At 32.5% G+C, this 21,964-nt stretch overlaps 1 protein-coding gene across 1 annotated transcript in view; it reads right to left on the bottom strand.

Moving 5' to 3' along the window:
* Nucleotides 1-21,964, bottom strand: part of TTC6 (tetratricopeptide repeat domain 6) — a 64,357-nt gene that overhangs the window by 38,491 nt on the left and 3,902 nt on the right. The window contains exons 3-9 of the mRNA XM_013185720.3: nucleotides 18,207-18,290; nucleotides 17,322-17,411; nucleotides 12,383-12,522; nucleotides 8,735-8,944; nucleotides 1,886-2,042; nucleotides 1,335-1,439; nucleotides 236-334 (exon numbers count right to left, since the gene is read on the bottom strand). Coding sequence (XP_013041174.3) covers nucleotides 236-334; nucleotides 1,335-1,439; nucleotides 1,886-2,042; nucleotides 8,735-8,944; nucleotides 12,383-12,522; nucleotides 17,322-17,411; nucleotides 18,207-18,290 — 885 coding nt within the window. The remainder of the gene's footprint in view (nucleotides 1-235; nucleotides 335-1,334; nucleotides 1,440-1,885; nucleotides 2,043-8,734; nucleotides 8,945-12,382; nucleotides 12,523-17,321; nucleotides 17,412-18,206; nucleotides 18,291-21,964) is intronic.

Raw genomic sequence — 21,964 nt, 5'->3', positions numbered from 1 at the left:
TTTAAAATATGCAGTGACTCTTTCCAAGCACAGTCTAAGGTTTTAAAAAGTGAGATTTAGTATTTTCTATCTATTCAAAAATGAACCAAATATAAATACTGTTTTTCATTTGCAGAGATATATCTAACATAAAATTGCTTCTAGAAGTCCCCTATACAGACATATTTTGTCTTACAACTTCAAGATAAGAATTGTTTTGCTAAGCTTAATTACATTAAAGCACCGTAATACACACCTGTACATAATCATAGAAATCATGATCATCTTGCTCAGCTTCTAACTCTTCGTAATCAATTAAAAAGTCTTCAAATACAACATCTTCAATAACATTGCTCTGAAATGATAATATATTTACATATTTGAACACATGCAACATTATTATTTGTCAGCTACAGGGACCATATTAACAAGTAAATTAAGCCTATAACATAATTGAGCTAAAGAGTTATGGTGATCAAGACCAGTATCACAGAAGCCATTTCTCATAAGCTTCTAATGGACAGTCAGTAGAACACATAATTTAATGCAATCAAGAATTACACGGTGCAAAAGGGGCAAATAACCTGAGGGAAGTGATTATTGCTACCTGATTCTCTAAAGTTTTTATCTGTAGCCTTGGTAATTTATGTCAGGTCACAGTAGTCCATATAGTAACAACAACACAGCTCTCGGTTCAGGTCAGTAGGGCTAGGATATGACAAACTACGTCAGAATTACGCATGGATTAATTGACAGCAGTAATAAGCATGCTTTATATATTACACAGAGTTGTGAAATGGTTGTGAAATGCTAGTTTTTCTGTAATTTTTGACATAGGAAGGTGCAGTGTGCTACGAATATGGACATGCAATAGGCATGCAGACTTACACAAATGGCTTACCTCTCACAACAATATAACTGTAGCGGAGATTTTAAATTCAAAACATTTCAAACCTCAAAAACAGTGGCAATTTCTAAAATAGATCTTGTTTGACGTGATAATTATATCACATTTTAATATGTATCACAGCCAGCATAGCACAGCAGAAGAATGTCTGTGCGAAAGTGGCTTTCAACATAAATGTAAAGACATAAGCAAGATAATATAATAGTAAATGATAATTAAGAATAACTGCTACCAGACACTTTCTTATTGTAGAAACTGAAATTAAACAATACCATTCAATACATATTATTACAAACTGTACAACAACTTATATAAAGAGCTTACAATGTACAGAAGTGTTAATAAGGTAGAAGCATAAAATACAACTATTACAGTTAACAACTATAGTGTTAGAAAATGACATTGCTGCAAAAGATGAGAGCACTAAAAATATTTTTTATATATTTACCTCATATTTAGGAAATAAAATTTCCTTCATAGAAGAAATTGGAGCAAAGAATTTTGGTGGAACAGGAGCCCAAAACATTTTTAAAGCTTCTGGATAAATGGAAACCTTCAAAACCAATACAATTCAGTTATCAGCTAACACAAACACAGTTTATTAATGCTGTATTGAATTTGAACAATTAGGTGATAAAATACAACTTTTTCTAAACATGATTTTGAAAAAGAAAAAAAAACAACAAAAAAAAAAAAAAAACATACACCAAATACAGTGAAATCTTGTGAGGCATAGGGCTCTGCAGCCTGAAAGAACTACCTGGCCTTTTAGTGTTTGGGTTTTTTTTGTTATTAATTAGCATATTTTATTATTTCAGAAGAGGAATTAAGAATTAAGACATGAGGTTTTAGAATGACATTCCCCATCAATAAAAAATTTCATACACATTTTTATAATGCATCTTGTCAAATGTCAAAAAATCAAAAGCTCTTTATTTCCTAAGTGCTTCATACACCTTGAATTGTGCAAATACATGAAATATTAAAATTATTTCTTACTTTCTCTCCTACCAGTTGCAGTTGTGTTTTTTTAAGATTATATTCAGCTATTTTTTGCCAGTTAGCTGGAGTTTTTGATGTATGAGGAAGAGAGTGAATCCCATCTGTCTGATTATTCTGGAACTGTTCTGAAACAGGAACTCCTTCATAACAAAGTCTGCAGCAACACAGAAGATGAATAATTTGCTTGGATGCTGTCAGGTATTAAAAGCACAAAAATAAGAAATCAGGTAAATTTTTAATCATATTAGAAATCAATAATGACAAAACCGAACTTTTTTCTTTGAAGGGACGAACTAAAGATTGAAATGACTTAATACATGGCAGAAACCTGGTACAGCCACACACTGTATAACTTTAAGACAACTTTCATGATTAGGTCTATGGTGTATACTGCATGAAGTCACAAGAAAAATATAACCTAACCTCTAAGTTAGTATGAAATGCATTTTATGGATAGCTTCACGCATGGCAAATACACATCAAGTACTGTGCAGTACTGGTCAGATAAACTTAAATGCCAAAGAGAAACAATTTCAGCAGGAATGTCTGGATGGTTTTGACCAGTATCTTTTTGTGATTACTTTGGGATTGGATTCTGATTATTGTTTGCTTGCATATTTTAAATAAACTTACCTATGGCAATCACATTGCAAAAGGAATATTTCACTTTAGAAAGCTTCAGTATGAAGTAATTATACATCCTAATTTCCTATCACCGTTTCAATTTCAAAAATAGTGAACACTTTTACACAACACAGTGTAACTCACATGTAAGTATATTTATATATGCATGTGCATATATACATATAATCCTATATAACTACTCTACCTCTATTTCCTTTGTTCTTAGCACCTGGAAAGGGAAATTCAGATCTGAAGAACCTACTACTACTACCAAACTAGTGAAACTATTTTAGAGAAAAGTAGCAACCACTGTTCCAGCTCTATTATCTTCTGGCACTTACAAAGGTATTTTACAGGATTTATATACAAAATGATAATGAATATTTTTTACTTTACGGAGGATAGGAAAATCATCTATATTTTTAGCTATTCTTGTTTTTGCTTGTTTTATAATATAATAATTACTTATGTTGTCACTTATATACTTATTATTGTACTATAAGTACAGAATATAATAAATGGTGAAATACAATATATGTACCAAAGAACATCTAAACACACTCAATTTAATATATTCAGGTATATGTTTGTAAAATATATATAACGTAAAATGTACAATGCATGTAATACTTGACTTTTCTCAATATGTTGGCACACTGGCATATGCCAACACTGACATCTACTGGTGTTAATTAGGTTTGGGGTAGTTTTTCTGCAAACAATAAATTAATAATGAAGTTTTCTTGTGCCTTTGTGGAACTAAAGTGTGTAATTTCTGTTACCTGAAATGTCACTGTCAGACATATATCTGTTATTGTTGACTTGATTCTCACTAATGTTAATATATGTTGTTAAGTGCAACATATTTCCATTTTAAGACCTATTTGAATTACCAAAACACTCTGTAAATGGGGGGAGAAGGAGGGGGCTGTCTCAGCATAACAGAGAACAAGCCATTTGATTTAGCAAACAAAATGCTACTGAAGTACTGGATGTTAAAAGGAATCTTTAAAATGTAGCACTAGTGCAGAAGTTGTAGTTCTTACACACAAAGATTATAGATCTGTGAGTACTTCTTGAACTCTTTCTGGAATGTTCCTTTCTTCAAGTGGAGGCTTTGACAAAGGACTTATTTCTTAAAGAGAAGTAAGACAAGAACTGAAAACCTAACTTTTGGTAATTGTTTAGCCTTCCTAGTTTTTCTTTACATCTAAGTATTTGATGGTTCTGACTCTTCAAGGTGGGAGTCTGCATAAAAGGAATGTCAAGTGAAGTTACACAAGATACAGAAAGGTATAAAACAATTAAAAGATTCTTTAGCATTTGGCTGTTAAGAGTGCTTTAAGTGAAAAACATAAAAAAAGCTGTCGCTCTTTTAGGGCACTTTTGTCATAAATAGTTTTCAAACCAGTGAGTTTAAGTAATAAAACGTGAGTTAATGTGAAACAACATTCAGACTTTTCATTTCTAAAAGACAGAAGCAACATGGAGGAAAGTTCTAAGCAATAATAATAGTGATCTAATAATATTTCATTTCCATCTGCAGGTAAATATATATATATAGAGAAAATCAAAATGTCTCAGTGAAATGCAGGCATTGCTTAACAAACATAACATGAAGCTACAAACCCTGTTAAAAATTTGGTAGGATATCTGCCAGGAGCAGGTTTGATTGTCCATATATAACATTCATAAAAATATATTCTGACTAACGCTTGTCTTCATAGCTAAAGTAGCAGCATTTCTAACACCCAAAGAACTGTTGTCTGTAGAGTATGTCAAGATTAAACAGGACAGCAAAAGAAAGGAACATTTGATGTCTTACAAAATAAACTCCATAAAGTCAATCCCAGGAGAGGCTTATAGCTGACCCTGGGAACATTACATATTGATAAATCGTTATACCCTGCTCTGCTACATATTTTCTGCAGATGTGAATGAAAAGTTGTTTGTTTGTTTGTTTAAACTTGTGAATATTTTTCACAGTGAAGACAAGACTTTAAAGCATACACGTTATCGCTTTCTTGATGTGATCTAATGTAAAATCTTACTATTGAAGGCTTGCTTGGACTTTGTAACAGCCAAACAAGATTCTTTTGTAGAAGAACTCAGAACTGGTACTAAAAATCTGAAGAACATAGATCTATTGCTATTTAAACATCTGACAAAGTCATTTGAATTTTACTATCCACTACATAGAAATCATGCTTACCCCTAGTTAGATTGTTTGTATTTGTGAAATTAGCCAATTGTGGAGAATTGATCACCAATAAAGTGTGAAAAGCATAAATAAACTGAAATTAGTGCCAGACAAATGATACCTCTTACCTTCAAGGCTCAAGTCAAGCCATTTTAAAAAATTAAAAGCAGATGGATTGTGGTAGGTAGTGCCACTAGATGGCAGTGCTCCAAAGAGTTTAGTTTTCTAGTTTTCCAGGACCAAACGAATTCCATAAGAAATTTTGGTATGGGCTTATTTTTAAACTTTAATTCTCCTCATCTGTGGGAATGTGAATCTCCACCAAAACCTTTCTTCTGCCTTATAAACCTCTGGCTGATCCTCAACCTGTTGGCTTCCTCTTGAAAACTAAACCATTCTCTTCTTCATGTCCTATCCTCCCATAGCTTCTGCATTTCCTGTCTCTTAGTTCTACTCCCATCTAACTCTTTACGCCTCCTGCATATCTCAAGGCATTGTCTTCTACTTGTTTCTCTTCTTCCTCTGCTATTTCTAGTAACATGTACAAGTAGACATTATACAAGTTTGCTCTCTGTGATAATGAATCAGTGTGATTCATCATTGTTCTGCACCAACAAAAACACCAAATCATCTTCCTCTTGGTGATGTTAAGCTGCCAATGCTAACTCAGCAAGGCTGAAGTACAAGGATCTCATGAGCCTTTTCCCTTTTCAGTCTTCCTGACATCCCCACTACTTTCTTTATCACGATGGCTAGCACCCCATCATTCGCTCAGACTCAGAAGACAGGTAACATTCACAACATTCTAGAATTAAAGTTTTTTCCTAATCTCCCCCAAAAAACAATCATAGTTGCTGCAGCATCTGTTCCTTTAACCTAGACAAGCGCCACTTTGTTCTGTTCACTCATTCTGTTGTTCTGTTCTTGTTCATTTGAAGTTTTACTGCATAGGCATAGATCCTTGTTTTGAATGTTATCCCACTCTGAAGTAACATGAAAAAAGGACCTAATTCAAATATAAGATGCTCCTCTGCTTTCGAAGCTAAGACTTTCCTTTTCCTGTCATCTCTAGACTAGTAAAGTGGTACCAACTTCTATTTCTGTGTGACTTCTAACTCCATTACTGACTTCCTAAGGGTGTTTTTTGCCCCCCCCCCCCTTTTTTTATTTTTTTACTTTTTGTACACCTTTTTGCCCATACTCATGCTGCCTCTCATTCTTGAGAAAAGCTGCCTACGGCCATCAACTTATTTTCTCAGAATTTCATTAAAGACTCTTTCCCCATAACCTGCAAAATAATCAATGGCCAAGTTACCAGTATGCCGAAACCCCTGTTAACAATACTCATAACTGTCCTTCTCACTGAGTCCTTATAGTCTGTCTCTCTTTCTGTCCAACAGACAGAAAACAATGTTCAGTCAAAAGCAAATGCTCCAGTTATGGCCATGAGCGATATTGTTATCCACATTCCTGAAAGAAGCAGAAGCTCTCACAAACCAAAGGGAAAGATCAGGGCCTACTCCTCTACCTTGAAATAATGCCATGCTTGAAGGTTGGAGCAATCTCAACTACATCAAAAGAGTTCAACATCTAGGAACTTTCATACAGCAATTTTATGGATTCATATTTTATGGTCAAAGAAACCTTATGACAATCCAACCTGATCTTCTAAATAATAACGATAATAAAATTTTAATTAGTATTCCTGCATCAAAATCACAATTCTCTGGAGTGAAACTAAGGATATATCTCAGAAAGCAATCCAGCCTTCATTTAAAGGCCACAAGCAATGGATAGTTTCAGAAGTTACTTGCATTGCTATATATTGAAATCTGACAGTTAACTCCCAGTCTGTCTAGACTGAAACATCAAGTATTGGGTCTGTTAAGTTTTCATTTACAGATTCTTTTGTATCAGAAACTAAACCATGAAGGTTACAGAGTCAAACCATCTCTTATATAGAAACCAACATAATGATCTTTTTAAGTGTATTAATACAGAACGGGTATTCAAGTAAAAGAATGATCACATACAGGAATCGAAACTTCTGTTTGCTCCCCCAGAATGGTATTTAGAACACTCTGCTAGGTGCATTAAGTGTACAACATTCCTGCAAACCTGCATATGAAGAACCACAGATTTAGCCAACAGGAAATCTGCTGCCCTTCTCTTGAGCTTAAATTTTTCAAGGACATTAGAAATTTCCCTCCATTTCAAATCCTGAGAATGAAGCCTTCTAACAGCATCCTTTTTTTCCTTTTTTTTTGTAAGACAGTCAACGGGGGAGAAAAAAAAGAGTGATTTCCACCTCTTTATGATGATTTGCTATGAAGCACAGAGCCAGGAAATGAGAATTCATTGCTTATCTGAGGATTCAAACCTCACTCACCATTACATTATTTGACCATTGTGGGTACAGGAAGTGGTTCTGTTGAGCAGAAAAGAATGCAGAAGTCATGCAGCCAGGAGAGAAAACAAGTGGTGGCATGACTGTTTTAGTTATTAGAGCACTTACATGGAGCAAAAAAGCTCTATACAATATTTCTAATCCCAAAACTTTTTCTATTTTATTGATCATGTCTCACATCCTTCATTTTAAGGTAAACATGTTTAATTTAAAGTTTTGAGAGTATTACATAGCCCATCTTCAGTTGCTTATCTTTCAAGAGTGCAAAGCTCCTTTTCAGAGTTACTGCTTTTCAGGATACAACCTCCCCTTCTACAAAGGATGACCCCTATTCCCTATTCTTATCCTTATGACCTTGCATTTGGCTGCAGTAAAATGCATGCTTTTCAAGGGAGCCCAAGTTAACAAGCTATATAAAATGCCCTGTAAAACTGACCCATCCTTATTTACCACTGTACTATTCTTTAGATCAATACAAACTTCATGAGCAATAATTTTATATTTCTGGAGTTAGTGATGCACAGAAATTATAAGTAGTAAGCAAACTGCCAGTCTGAAAAATCATCAGGAAAAACTTGAGAATATAAAGACTACTTCTAAAATTTTTGACCTTATTACATAGGCACTATATATATATATATATATATATAACTTGTATATATATATATATAACTATAATATATATATAAGTTATATATATATATATATAACTGAAATAATAGGCGGTGAAAAATGAATATTCTTCATATCCATTCCTTAGTCTTATTTCACATTATTTTAGTGTAAAATATGTTCAAAAAAACAAAGGTCTAGGAATTTACTACCATCACATATAACAAGTGCTAATGCAATAACTTGATAAAAGTAAGTTTATTATAAATACTAAGATTTCCTCACTACTTCTTACAGAACCTTTTTTTTTTGACAGATCTCTTCATATGCTGCATCAACCTCAGAAAAAATAATGATTATGTACTTTGTTTATTCTAATTCAGTTTCTCATTTATTAAAGATGCGGGATCCCACAGTTATCACACAAATACCTCTTATGTATACAATAAGTACTATTGACTATAAGTCTACTCGAAGTCCCAGTTTTGTATGTGCTTAACTTTGTGTATGTATTGAACTCAACAGAACTACACACAATTACTTAAAGTTTGTTCCTAAGTGCTTGTAGAATCAGGATTTATGTAAGACTGTCTCTACGATAAAAGGCTAGTGACTGCACACTTCAAGCCTTTTACTCCTGTAGCATTTTACGTTCACAAAAAAAACTACTCTATTTGTTCAGCATTTCTTGTGATTTAAGTAGGACCTCTCCTGACTAGAATGAAGTATAAAAATTCATATATTTATAACAAATTGTGACATATAACTTAAAATGTGTCTACAAAATGCAATTTATTCTTGAAAAAAAAAAATTACATTCTAAGCAAGACAAGCCTTTGGACTAGTTATCTTTAGGCACATCTACCAAACAAGAGAAAAAAATATACATATTTACCACTTCTGTGAAACCACCAAATACTAAAACACCACCAAGTTCTTGAAATATAATCCTTTAATTTACAAAATTCATTAAATGATAGCAATACTGACATTAAATTCATACCTCTTCCTTTCAGCTTGCTCTTTCAAATAAATATATTTAGAGCAGATTGGTTCTTCTTGCTTATTGTCCATGTCCTCTGCTGTAAACAAGATATTGTGACCTTTTCTGTCGAAAGTATGATAAATTCTAGAAGCCAATTGTAAATATGGAGGCAACGTAAAACTAGGAAAAGCAGTACATAGATGATGAATGCTTGGATAATGTTGACCTCTAGAAAGGAGAAAAAAAAGAAAAATCAAGAATCTTAATATCTATTCTCTGTATTGTAAAAGTATATGATTTATCTCATACTAGATCATGACATAACAGATCACAGGTTATAAATTGTTCATATAAACACTTGGCAAAAATTGCCTGATAAGTTCTACTAGAAATATTATTATTTAGGGAAAAGGGGAAAAAAAAACAGGTGGTGAAAGCAAAAATTTTGGTAATAATTTTATTTTTTAGAAGATAACTACAGTAGTAGCACTTTTACTTTCCAACTTACGTGGATCTTTCACTTGCTCCATTGAAAATTTAAACCAACTAAGTAATGTAGATTTATAGCTTAAATTGGGCATGTGAATAAATGTTATGTTAAAATGTTATTTATACATTCATCTGCACATTCTCTCTCATGACAGAGTACCTTGTAAACACCCTTAAAACTTTGAATTAGTTTTATGATATGCTATCACTTGAACTTTTTCCTAGCATTTCAATTCATCTGTTGATTTTACAGGAAACACGAGTCTTTGACTATCTTTGAAAAGTTAATAACTAAAAAATTCTACCATTTAACCCTCCAATCTAAGTCGTGCTGAAGGTGATGAAAGTCTATTGACTTCCACAGGCCATGGATCAAGCTCTAAAAACAGTCTCCAGCTACTGTATGAACTCTAAAAAGTTAATAAATGTCTAAGGTGCCGACAGTTACAATGTGAAAAGCAGTATATGGAAAATGTCTGAGATGCAAAAGATCAGAAATGACTCCACAAATATACGCTACTTTCAATTAAAGTTCATAAATACCTTCATATTTTAAGAGAAAATCTTAAATGAAAATGGTTATAATTCAGCTTTGAAATTATACTGAATAGTTTTCAGGTTTAATTTTTTTTTTCTGAGGTTATGCGAAGGCAATGTCACTCACAACAACCGGCTTCTTTTATTGAGAACTATGCCTTGTGTTATAAAGAGATATTACAAAAGTGGAAATTGTTAAGAACTACAAAATAAAGAAAAAAACACAAGACTAATCTAATCATGCAATACATATTCAAGTTACAAAAAAAAAAAAAACACGTTATATTACTTACTTTTCCTGAAAAATAGTGACAGCAAAAAAGTAAAACAAAAATTACATATGTAAAGTCAAAAAAAAACACAATAAAACATGAAAATGCAATATAGCACGAATTTGACTCACTATTAAGAATTCATCATATCAAGTAATGATACCAGATATATCTCTATTATGTTAATGCAGTTTGAGTCCTTAAATTTACAGGCACTTGACAACGCAACACAAATAAGAATGCCAATGAAAGTCTGTTTATTCTAATAAAAAAAAGTGCTTAAAATATTTTTGTCAAGCCATAATATGTGATAATTATATGTAACACATAGAAATAACATATATAAAAGAGACTACTCACTGACATGGTTCAACAAGACATTTTCACCAGATCTTATAATCTACTACTGCCTCTACTCAAATTAGTGGCATTTTTTTTTCTGAATGAGAACAGGATCAAGCTTATGAAATAAAATCTGGTAGTTAAACTTAAAAATTAAATATCCAGTTTGAAAAGCAACTCAAGCAACACATCACACAAGACTGATTAGCATTTAAGGCACACTTACAACAACCCTGTTTGATGAGAAGGACAGTTTTTTTTGGAAGTCATTTCATTCATTTTACAACACAGATGAAAATAAGCAACTGTTTCAGAGTGTGAAATCAGAGATCAGTGTTTTAACAAACAGACCACATTAATTTCAAATTAGAAAAAAAAAATCTCACTGCTTTTTTAACTGAAGAGTACATGATCTCCATAAATGTATGTGGTATTTTACCTCAGGATGTTCTAACACAGTTCACTTTCTCTGCAATGCAATAATCATGCAATTAAAAATAAAAATAGGCAAACAATTTAACTTTGAACTTAAAACAGTTGGAGTGATTTCTGTAAACAAAGGTGGGCAAAATGATTTTAAAATCAACTAGGAACTTTTTCTCAAACATTTTGTAATTTATTTTAAATAAATTAAAACAGTTTGAATGTTATTTTAATTGCAGTATCATTACTGTTCCTGTATAGAAGTTTATCGTTTCATTGAATGAAATGACTGAATGTTTTATCAATGTAAACTAAAATATTTAGGGCATGCTGCAGGTAAAGGTGAATGTTTTTACAGCACACACTCTCCTAGAACAGACTATTTATCATTCTTTGAAAAAGGGGACATGAAGAAACAATACTATGTGTGTGGCCTACATTACCTTTACTTAATGCACTAAATACAGGTTTTTTAGAAAATCATGCAGTTTCTGCACCATTGATAATCTGACAGTAAGTATTTATTGAAGGTAAAACACTCATTGTCTGTTGTCACTATTTGTTTTAATATATAATCTTGCTAACCAAATGATCTTTAAGCAATGCAGATAAGCAATGGCATGCAAAGGGTCACTTAAATGCCAATTTGACTGTTTCATAAACTTAAGCATTCTTTTCCCATGACTATTCTCAGCTACTTAATTGAAAGTATTATCCATTTACAAACTTCAGGCCTGCCATAAAAAGGCTCTCTTCTGTATCCAATAGACCTTTCAGGACCCTAAGAACAACAAAAGCTAATAATTAAAGCTGCCTTTTTTTTTTTCTCCCCTGCTTTTTTTTTTTTTTTAACCTCAGTAAAGAGAAAAGTGAGGAAGCAACTTATGGTACATCCAAACAAAGGCAGCCATAAAGATCTTATTAGTAGGGAAGACCATAAAATTGAAGAGTCTCACTTGACATGGGATGGACAGGATCAGTTAAATTAGGACACGGGCTATACTATCGTAATCTGCACTCCTACTACAGAATGACAGATGCCACCTATGACAAGAGCAAGGTAATAAGCAGTTGTCCTTAAATTACAGCTCTGTAAAATCTCCTGAATTTCATACAAGCTCTGACTGTAATACAAATTCAAGTTAATGAATTTTTAATACATCTTCTCTATTTAAAGATGATGACTTACAGCTGGCATTGCTTATATTAAATTTGTGGTATTTTCCATTGTTTGTTTTTAATTATTTTGATTAGATTATGCTTGGAATTATATGGACAAATTCAACCCCCACATAAGCAACTTCAGCCTCTGCTGCAGTCAAGAGAAGTTTCATCGGCATACAGCAGCAATGAACATGCCTTCTAGACTTTAAAAACTGTAAATCAGTACTATTTCAAGGAGATAAGTAGCAAACTAAAACTAGAGATACCAAACTAAAATTGATAGTTAACTCAGAACTTGCACAAAATTGCAAGTGTTCAGATCCAGATTTGGGGGGTTGGTATTATTTCTTCTCCATACTTATCTACCATGCTATGCATTTATAACTTAATACATTTCCAATATTATTTTCATTGTAATGGAGTAAGACTAAAAAATTACTTGACATTTGAAGCATGAGTGCACAGGAAAGACAAAGACTGTTGCAAGTTGTGTTCCTCTTGTAGCTCTTTCTGAATTTCATCTGGTTTAATTTTTGATATTGCTTTTCCTTCCACTTGTAGCACATCTGCAGATGGAGCCTACAACATTCACAAACAGATGATAAACACAGTGTTATAAACAGGTAAGTTACATGAATATTTTCATACCTACTCTGACAAACAAGGAGCAATGGCACATAAGCAACTCTGGCCATCAGAAAACAAAATTCAGTCAAACTAGAGTAGTTTAGAACTGCTATCACTGAGCAGATCACAAAAACACCCACAGCTATTCATATATGCAGAAAAGTATTATAAAAGAAATTTTTCAGTGTGCCCTACCTAAATTGCATTTCTGAATAGTTTATAAGATGAGAAAAGTCTAAGTATATTAAACAGAGAATAATCAAAATAGCATCGAAATTATAATATCACTATTCAGAACTACTAAATTTAGAAGTACATGAGTGCATCTAAAACTTGTTCTATCTTTATGCAAATTCAAGCAGATAAACATGGTTTAAAGATGATGCTTTTAGAAAATTTTCTTCAAGATTACGTTTATTCAGAAACTTCAGCAGCAATATGCAGATGAGGAATTCCTACTGTTTCCTCCCACAGCTGCTCACTCCCATTTATTAAAGCACCACCTGCTTAGTTGTGCCAAAAATTGTTCTTTCACACTGTGAAACAGATCAGATAACTGATCCATGTTGAAAAACTTAGCTAAGGAAAAAAAAAAAGTGCAGGGGGAAGGCAGAAATTAATCCAGATCTCTGATTCCCTTTGTAGACTGTCCCTACATAAAAACGTTGTCAGAGGGCAACTCACTGGAGTTCAGGAACAAGAGCAAATGGCAAAGAAAAGGAACATCTTATCCCAAAGCATCTGCATCTGTTTCATAAAACCCAGCTTCTGAATGTGCTCTTTTTCCCATCCCTCGATGACCTTCAGAGGACCCTCCCAACCTCAACCATTCCACAGTTCTGTTTCCTGCAAACTGTTAAACATCTTCATAAAACATACTAACAGTGCCATCGATGAAAAGTATTCTTCTGAATTCCACTTAAAACCTTGCATGAATAACATAGCAAAGCAGGTTCAATAAAAATAATGATAATGAAACACTATAATAATAACAATAGAAGACAGAAACATGACAACAGCACAGAAAATTACTTGTAAAGTGCTTTGTCTTGAAAAAAAAAAATGTCAATATGAAAAGTCTTTCTTTGCCCAGGTCTTCATGATATCCCATGATAATAACTTGATATCTTCTTGATATACCATGGTAATAACTAAAGTAGCCATCCTTACAGTACCCAAAGAATACAACTATAGTGACCAAATGTCTTTCCTACTAAGACTTTTCAATCACATATCTGGTTAATAGAATCACAAAAAACATGGGATTTTACTCTTCTTTGTCCACACACATATTTTATTTATCCCAGAATATAAATAGCCACACTGTCTATGTTTACTGATAACTTCAGCAATATTTAAGTTCTTAGAAGAGATCACTACATGAAAAAATATGGAAGTTTGCAGTTCATAAATAAGTATATAAATCAGCAAATGAAGAACTGTGAAAGATAATTGATTGAAGAGCTTCTGAAAAAGCTTGTCCAAAATTAGAATGGTTTAATCTATTGTTTTATTTTTGAAACCAATACCACTGTTTATATTAGCATATATATGAAACAATTTGAAGGAACAAAGTCAGATATTTAATTTTTACCAGAGAAACTGGAAACTGATCAAAATTTCACATAAAGAAAATAGGCTAACAAAAATAAGGAATATAGAAAAGTTTGGAAGTACTATATCTACCTAGAAATAGATCATTAAAATGAGCCAGGTATAAGACTATGTGGTTCTGTCTGAATGTCAAATAAATGAATGTCATGACTTCTTGACCAATAAAAAAAAAAAAAGTAACCTTATTGTATGCATTGCCATTAAATGTTCTGGAATGTCAAGATACTCAAATAAATTGGGGAAAAAAAAAAACATGTAAATGATATCAGAAGTAACAGAAGATACTCAACAAAATTTTTCAATATGTAAGACACCAACATGGCTAATGCAAACTATAAAAATTAAAATTACAGTAGCTAGTATTTTAAAATCATGAGCCAAAGATCTGTGATCTTGTATTTTCCATGAAATGGACCATACAGGGAAAACTACACTATTGCTAATGAAGTCTGTTGACTAAGCAGAGGGGGAAGTACCTTTAAGCCTAAACTCAGAGAACATAAGCCAAAACACTTATTATTAGGAGGACATTTTAAATATGTAGTCTCATATTTTATTTCATATTATTTGAAGACATGCTAGTGAACTAAACCCACCACATTTTATCAAAATATTTACATAATTCAGTTACACATGTAACATAAAATTACAATAACTAAAGCAAATATCTACATTTTTCTATCTGACTGCTTTGCGCTTAACCAAATTTCCAAGTTCATCCGCAAAATGAATCAATTTATCTTGTAATTAATAGGTCCTGACACACAGTAAGCAAAAGTAAATAATTTCAAAAAAATAAGATAACATCATGAAACAAATGTCAATGAATAGTGTTCTAAAGAAATACTAACATACAGTACAGTAGATTGCAGATACTATAGCAGAAATGGTTTTGTTAATATGGGATATAGCATTTAGCTAATACATATGGGTTCTGAAACACATTTATTTTATTCTTTCTAATTTTTTTGTCTCCATTATTTTTTCTGTGTGTAATATCAAATGAACACACTTTTAAAAAAAAATATATTTAAATTATGTAATAATTACATTAAATAGAAGCAAATGTATTTACCTTTCCAGATGCCAATCTTGCAAACTACTTTGCATTATAAGCTCACTGAACACACACTTGATGAGTGTTGTTACAACAATATTGCTAGTGCATTACAGAAGTGGCATTGTGCCCAAAATAATACTGTCTAAAAAATAGCATCACAGTACCGCAGTACTGTTTAAATAACCATGAAAGTGCTCTGTTGCAAAGTGTTCTGTGCAAATAGTATATAATTCAGAAGTAATAAGTACTCTTGCTATGTTTTTGAATATCATAAAAATTACCATCATTGACATTGGTCTGTATATTGCTTACACATAATTTAGTATTTTTACTTTAGTAATCAACAAATCAACACATACAAGGGTACAACTACAGAGTATACTTTTTAAACTACCTATGGCAAACATCATTATTAATATTAATTATATAAAGTCAAGTATAGATGGTACATGAGATTTCAGTTACTGAAAGATTTGAAATATTTCTGACCTATAGACAGACAAATATATATATGTTTATATAATTTATATTAATAGAATAATATATGGATATATATATAAAGCATATATGAGTATATAAATATATATTCATATGTATGAATATATATATTAATATTTATATATAATAAATTCACATATATGGATATATAAAGCATATATTATATGTATTTATATAAATTTATTTTTATATATAATTTATATATATATATATATATGTGTGTGTGTGTATATATATATATACAGACAAATATTGTATGGACAATCTAACCCATCTAACAGGAAGAGTTCTACTTCCACAAGTTTTTAGGAAATCCTAATCTTTGGCTGGAGAATGCCAGTGAACTGGAATTGCTCAGACCACTTAGAGCTTTCCTTCATGCTCATTGTAGCCCCAGCACAGGATGCTGCTCCAGGACTGATGAGGAGTTTCTGTTGTCTCCCAGTGACTCAGTCTCAGAGCTGAGACTGTGATGGACACCTTAGCTGTGTGCAGGAAAAACTGTGTGCATCTTGTGTTCTATGCTATCCCAAAATTGATTGGGAAATCTGGTCACTAATGCTCTGAAATCCTAGAGACATATCTACCTTTCTTCTATGCATTTCTCTGTGCAGCTTGACGAGACACGATCAGGGCCAAACTACAGTTGATGGCAAGAGATGAAGAAGCAGCTGACACAAGGGTCTTAGACATTCAAAAGGTTTCTCATTTTGACTAGATCTGTCTCACTATGACTAGACCTTGAAACAACCTATTGTCCAATAATATTACTATCAACAAGCATTCCACGTCTGTTGCTTGTGTCCTCTGTTTTCTTCCTTTTATCCCCTTATTTCAATAACTGCATTTGTCTTTCCAGGTATCTTATCCAACTTTGTGTTCATCTCATTTATTTAAGTTTAAGCCATAACTATCTGGTATTTCTGCACATAAAACTGCCTAGAGGAAACATATCCCAGTCTTGGTTGCTCTTCACGTAACACATTTAGCATGTGTAATAATTTTAGGGAAAAGTAATCATTCATAATGAAGCTGCAGAAAGAGCCAGGTTAAGGTTTCTTTTGACTGATCTGGTTGTATCCTCAAAATATCAGAATGCTGGAAACTGACAACATATGGCAAAATACATTTTTTTTGTTTTAGAATTTAATTTGTTCTCTATGGTACTGTCTTTATAAACTTAACGTGTTCTCTACTAAAAAGCTTTATAGGGTCAATATCCTAATGGCAGCTTTTGTCATGCATGAAATATCGCAAAACCAAAAGGATATTGAGCATTATGCCATTTTCCAGGAAGGCACACAGTTGTTAAATGTAGATGAGGATTCTATTTGTATGTTGTTTCACCTGTAATCTTCTTCCCAATCTCATAATGAGAAGCCTAACCCAACATCTGACCGAATGAACCTTAATTTTTTTTTTCCCTCTAACCTTAAGCTGCAAGACCAGTATGGAGACCTGTTTTATAGAAGAGTCTTCTTTTAAAGGGCAGGTGGTATGAAAACATCTTGCAAACCCCTGTACGCTCTAAAGCATAAAATCACTAATACTATCTCACAAGAGTACTAAATCTGCTTACCTTTTTCACCTGATTATTACGTGTTAATATCTCTTCTATAGGCTGAGACTCATTTTCTGCTGCTTGAGGTTCTTTTTGAACAACTGGTGTCTTTTGGGGGAAAGAGAAAATCCATTTCAGAGGTGAACATACAATATTTTTTCAAAAACACTTTTGTGCTTCAGTACAATATTTATTATGTGTGATTATTTTCGTTGTCCATGTATTTTATGAAGCACCTAGAACACTGTATCAAATTTATCTTAAACCAAATACTTCCTCAATCACTAAATGGATTTTCAAAAATAAATACAGTAACAGTCGAAAGGACTTACAATGATTAATGCTAAATAATATTTGTAGAGATTTCTTATCTTAGTCTGTTTCTTCTACAAATTACGCCTCCAAAATGTGAGAAGAAACATACAGTAGAAATGGACATCAACAGATATACAATCCTTTAAAGCAAATAAATCATTAACACCTCTAAACATTAAGCAACCCCCCCCAAACATACCTAAGTTTAAATATTTAAAATTTTAAAACAATTTGAATGCAAGGCATAGAATGTTGGGCATTAATATATATGAATATAGATGAATGCCTTGTAAGCCCATTGCCCTAATCCTCATGCTATTTAATAATAGTGAAATTCTGTATATCCAGTAGCTGAAGAATCAAACCCTGGAAGAAAATGAATGAACAAGAGACACAAGAGGGAAGGACAGAAAAATAGACATATATTTATCATTTATGATGTACCAAAATGGTTTCAAGCACTATTTCATTTCCTTTCCTGTTTTATCAGTTTAAAATATGAACTACCTATCTGAACAACTCTGCAAGTAAATAGAAGCACAATTAACTTATTATATTTTAACATTCCTAGATAATGTAGAATGTTACCAGGCTTGCCTGGTGAAAACTTGGCAGGACTTCTTTGCTATCTTGAGATTCAGATTTTATTTCCTTATGTTCGACCAGTACCTGCTGCATAAGAGAAAAAATATATATATGTTGTTATGCATACTACCTTACAGAACAAAACAACATCAAAATAATATATATGCATGAATTAAAGGCTGGGTCTTTACTACATATATTACTTTGAAAGCAACAAGTAGATACAGAGACAATCTCGGGCTCATCTTCTGCAAACATTTGCACTCATACTTAACTCTTTACTATAAACAACTTCTCTATGAAATTGCCTGTAGTAGTAAACTTTAAATGCTGAGTGCAATTTTCAGTTAATCATTTTCTCCACAGGAGATAAATAATAATTTTTCCACCAGCAGAAACACTGCTACAAAATGTAGAGTTGTTCTCAGTTCCCACACACACTACCTTTTCTCATAAAAAGAATGTCTCAGCAAGTCCCCTTTTGGTTACAGTATATCCATAAAAAATAATTTAAAAAATAAAAATAAATACAGTCAGAAATAAAATCCAGCAACAACTCTCAAACAAGTTGGTAGTTTAAGGACAGTGTGTTTTCTAAGCACCTGGTTAGTATACATGTACGCAACTCAGCACACACATACTTTACACTTTGTGACATATACTGGTTTGATGAACCACATTTTAAAGATAACGGTAACAAGCAGGAGTATCAAAACTAAACTTTATTTCATTGTAGAATACAGTTCTTTAAAATTACCACAGAAATGTGAAATATACTGGAGGAAAATATTTCAGAGCCACAAGTCAATGCACGGCTCCATCAAAACTGTCAGCTGAGTATGTGTTGGAAACAGCCTGTCACTTAATGAGAAAAAACTTTTGCTGGTGTTGCAAGTGTTCATTTGCTCTTTTAATGTAAGAATTTTCCACATAGTAGATTTTTATTACATTGTTCACCTAGTGATCTAAGAATGTATTTTTTTAATGCTTAGGATTTTTTTCATGTCAAATTAAATTGCATTTTAACAAACTGGGTAATAAGTATACTCTCACATTGGTGGTTTGTTTTTAACCAAACCCTTACCGATTAACCTACCTTTGACAGAAATGGCAGATTAAGAAAAAAAAATCATACTGCATATTCTTTTCATCACCATTGGGAATGTAGTAACACCTCAGATTAAAATAAACAGATCCAGCATTATCTTCCCAAGCTATACTAAATAATCTTCCTCTTCTTTACAACATGTGCACGCTTTCAAACATAGTGATTACTATGGACTAATGACTTGATGAACTTGTTTCAAAACTCTGACAGAATATATAAATTATAATGTTATGCATTAATTTCTCTCTTCTGTCAAAATCAACAGAATTATGTGAACAAACAATAACTCCAAGCCATGTTCGACATCTGCACATGTTATGTGACTGCTTTCCTTTGTTGGGTGTGGTGTTTTCTCTTTTGTTCACTCCCCATGGGAGAATTGCAGGCACAATGCTGTTGTGTTATTTTAATAAAATGATGTGTACTGTGTATATATGTACTATGGGCTGTCTGTTTGTATTAACAAAAACTAGGCCAAAGGGATTTGATCTAGCTTTGGGAAATAAAAGTGTTGAGACCTGTGGCAACTCTTAATTCTCATGAATCCATTCTCAAACATTCTGCTGATTCTTCCTGCGCTGATATTTTACCCTGTGATGGAAAATTCTATTGTGCCTTTTAAAAAACAGTTTTACTAGCCATAGCCTTCCTGCTGCCCTTGTAGGAAACTATTTAGGTACCTGAGCACCTTCATAATTCAAGAGAAACTATTTTAACATTTTCAGTCACTTTGATATGTCTTTGGTCCTTTGTTGCTGAAAAGAAGCATCGTGAGTCTTGACATGCAGAAAATTCAGATTTTTTTTCAGTATTTTTTTCTAGTAATTACATCTAAATTTATGTCCTAATTAAACTGATTAAAATCAGTTTGTTCTCTTTTAGCAGCATCTCACTGGCCTAAATCAGGATTACTCTCCCATTAATTTATTTTTTAGACTTCAGGGTAAAAAAGACAGTCCTTGCCCCATGAAGCCTGCAGCATTTTTACAACAAGCGGTAATAATTGCACAACTGGATTATTTTTAATTAGTTACGTGTATTAGTACTGTTGAAAAGATAAACAGATTAGATTTCATAAGTCCACACTTGTATACCACATATCTCTCACTAGGCTGCTTCTTGTAACATCGTGAAAACAGTACATCTTAAAAATAATAATAATAATAATAAAGTAGAAGTAGTACAAGTTAGTTGTTCCAGAAAAATAATTATAATATAAATCATGTGTCCAGGACTGGTAATATCCACTCCTGAAGACTGACTTCCTTCAGACAACGGCAGGAAGCAACATACTGTTTCCTCTGCTATGATTAACCTTATGGAGCATAACCACTAATATGTGGTTACACAATTAATGATATAGTATCAAATTCATAATAAAAAGCTTCATGGTCTTGATTCAGCTATTTTTAAAGAGATCTAAATGTAACAAATTGAAGTGTCTTGTTCATTTCTGTGAAAATTAGAATATACCTTATAGTGCTCAAAAGGAAAAAAAACATATATTTTCAGTAAGCCTCTTAAAAATATTGTTTTATCAGAAAGCAATACATGATCTATTGTATAATTTTAACATCAACTGAAATGTAAGGAACATATACAGAAAATACTAAATAAGATATTGTAAAGTGATGAACAAATATTTGTTTATATTTTCTTGTAATTACGAGCAAAACACAAACAAGTGAGCATCTCTTCCTGAATTTTAAAAATAATTAGACTCCATCCAACTACTTTTGAGAGAGTACTAAACCATTACTGAGAACATCTCCTCAAGGCCTCACTCACAACTGGAAGTACCTGAACAGTAAGAGACGTTTTTTAAAGAAGATGTATATTTTATGTTGGCTTGCTGATGGTATGGTACACTGTATAGTCCCTGTTTAATAGACACATTCCAAATTGATTCTGTTTTTCTAGAACACACATGTTTTTCTCACAAGCTCCTCTGAGGTACCAAGAACTGATCTGTTGAAAATAAACCAACTGAAGATGATGAGCTGCAGGCTCATCGCCAAGAAAGCTGAACATCAAGCTGAACACTAAGAAAATGCATTTCTGGTACGAATATAAACATCCTCCTGTGGATACTAAATCCAACATATAATTTGATAACTTAATGTACTTCAGGGGTAGCAACAGGCCCTGAAGCAACAAAATTACTCCAGACATTGGAAATGATATTCTGATATAATAAGCAGGAATCATTATTCTGATTTCCCCTAGTGGAAATAGGACTAAGTACTAATGTCCCACCAAGCTGGCATCCCATTCACCAGATAATACTCTTTTTAATGCTGTGAGAAAATCAGCATTCACCCCTCACAACAATAGCATAAGTTATCAATGCTAACCAGTCATTAATTCAAAGGCAATAATAAAGTGAACAGAATATTTTTTTGTATTTTTTTAAGAAATTAAAATCACATTTAATTCTGAGAGCTTGTTTTCATTTTAGTAGTTCTGTTCTTTTCCTAGGTATTTCTATTTCATTTAAAATAATACATTTCTTATTTCATTAGAGAAGACAAGTCTTGAAGCTCAGTCTAAAGCAAATAAACCACGCATAATAATAATAAAGAATTTCTAGAGTCCTCATCCTATTGATAAGGTCACTTAAGTTCAAAAGACACCTGCTGCAAATGCCTTCAGT

The sequence above is a fragment of the Anser cygnoides genome, chromosome 5, assembly GCF_040182565.1.
Source record: "Anser cygnoides isolate HZ-2024a breed goose chromosome 5, Taihu_goose_T2T_genome, whole genome shotgun sequence".
Lineage (NCBI taxonomy): Eukaryota > Metazoa > Chordata > Aves > Anseriformes > Anatidae > Anser > Anser cygnoides.
Note: the sequence above shows the minus strand (reverse complement) of the source record. Positions and strands in the feature narration are given on the sequence as shown.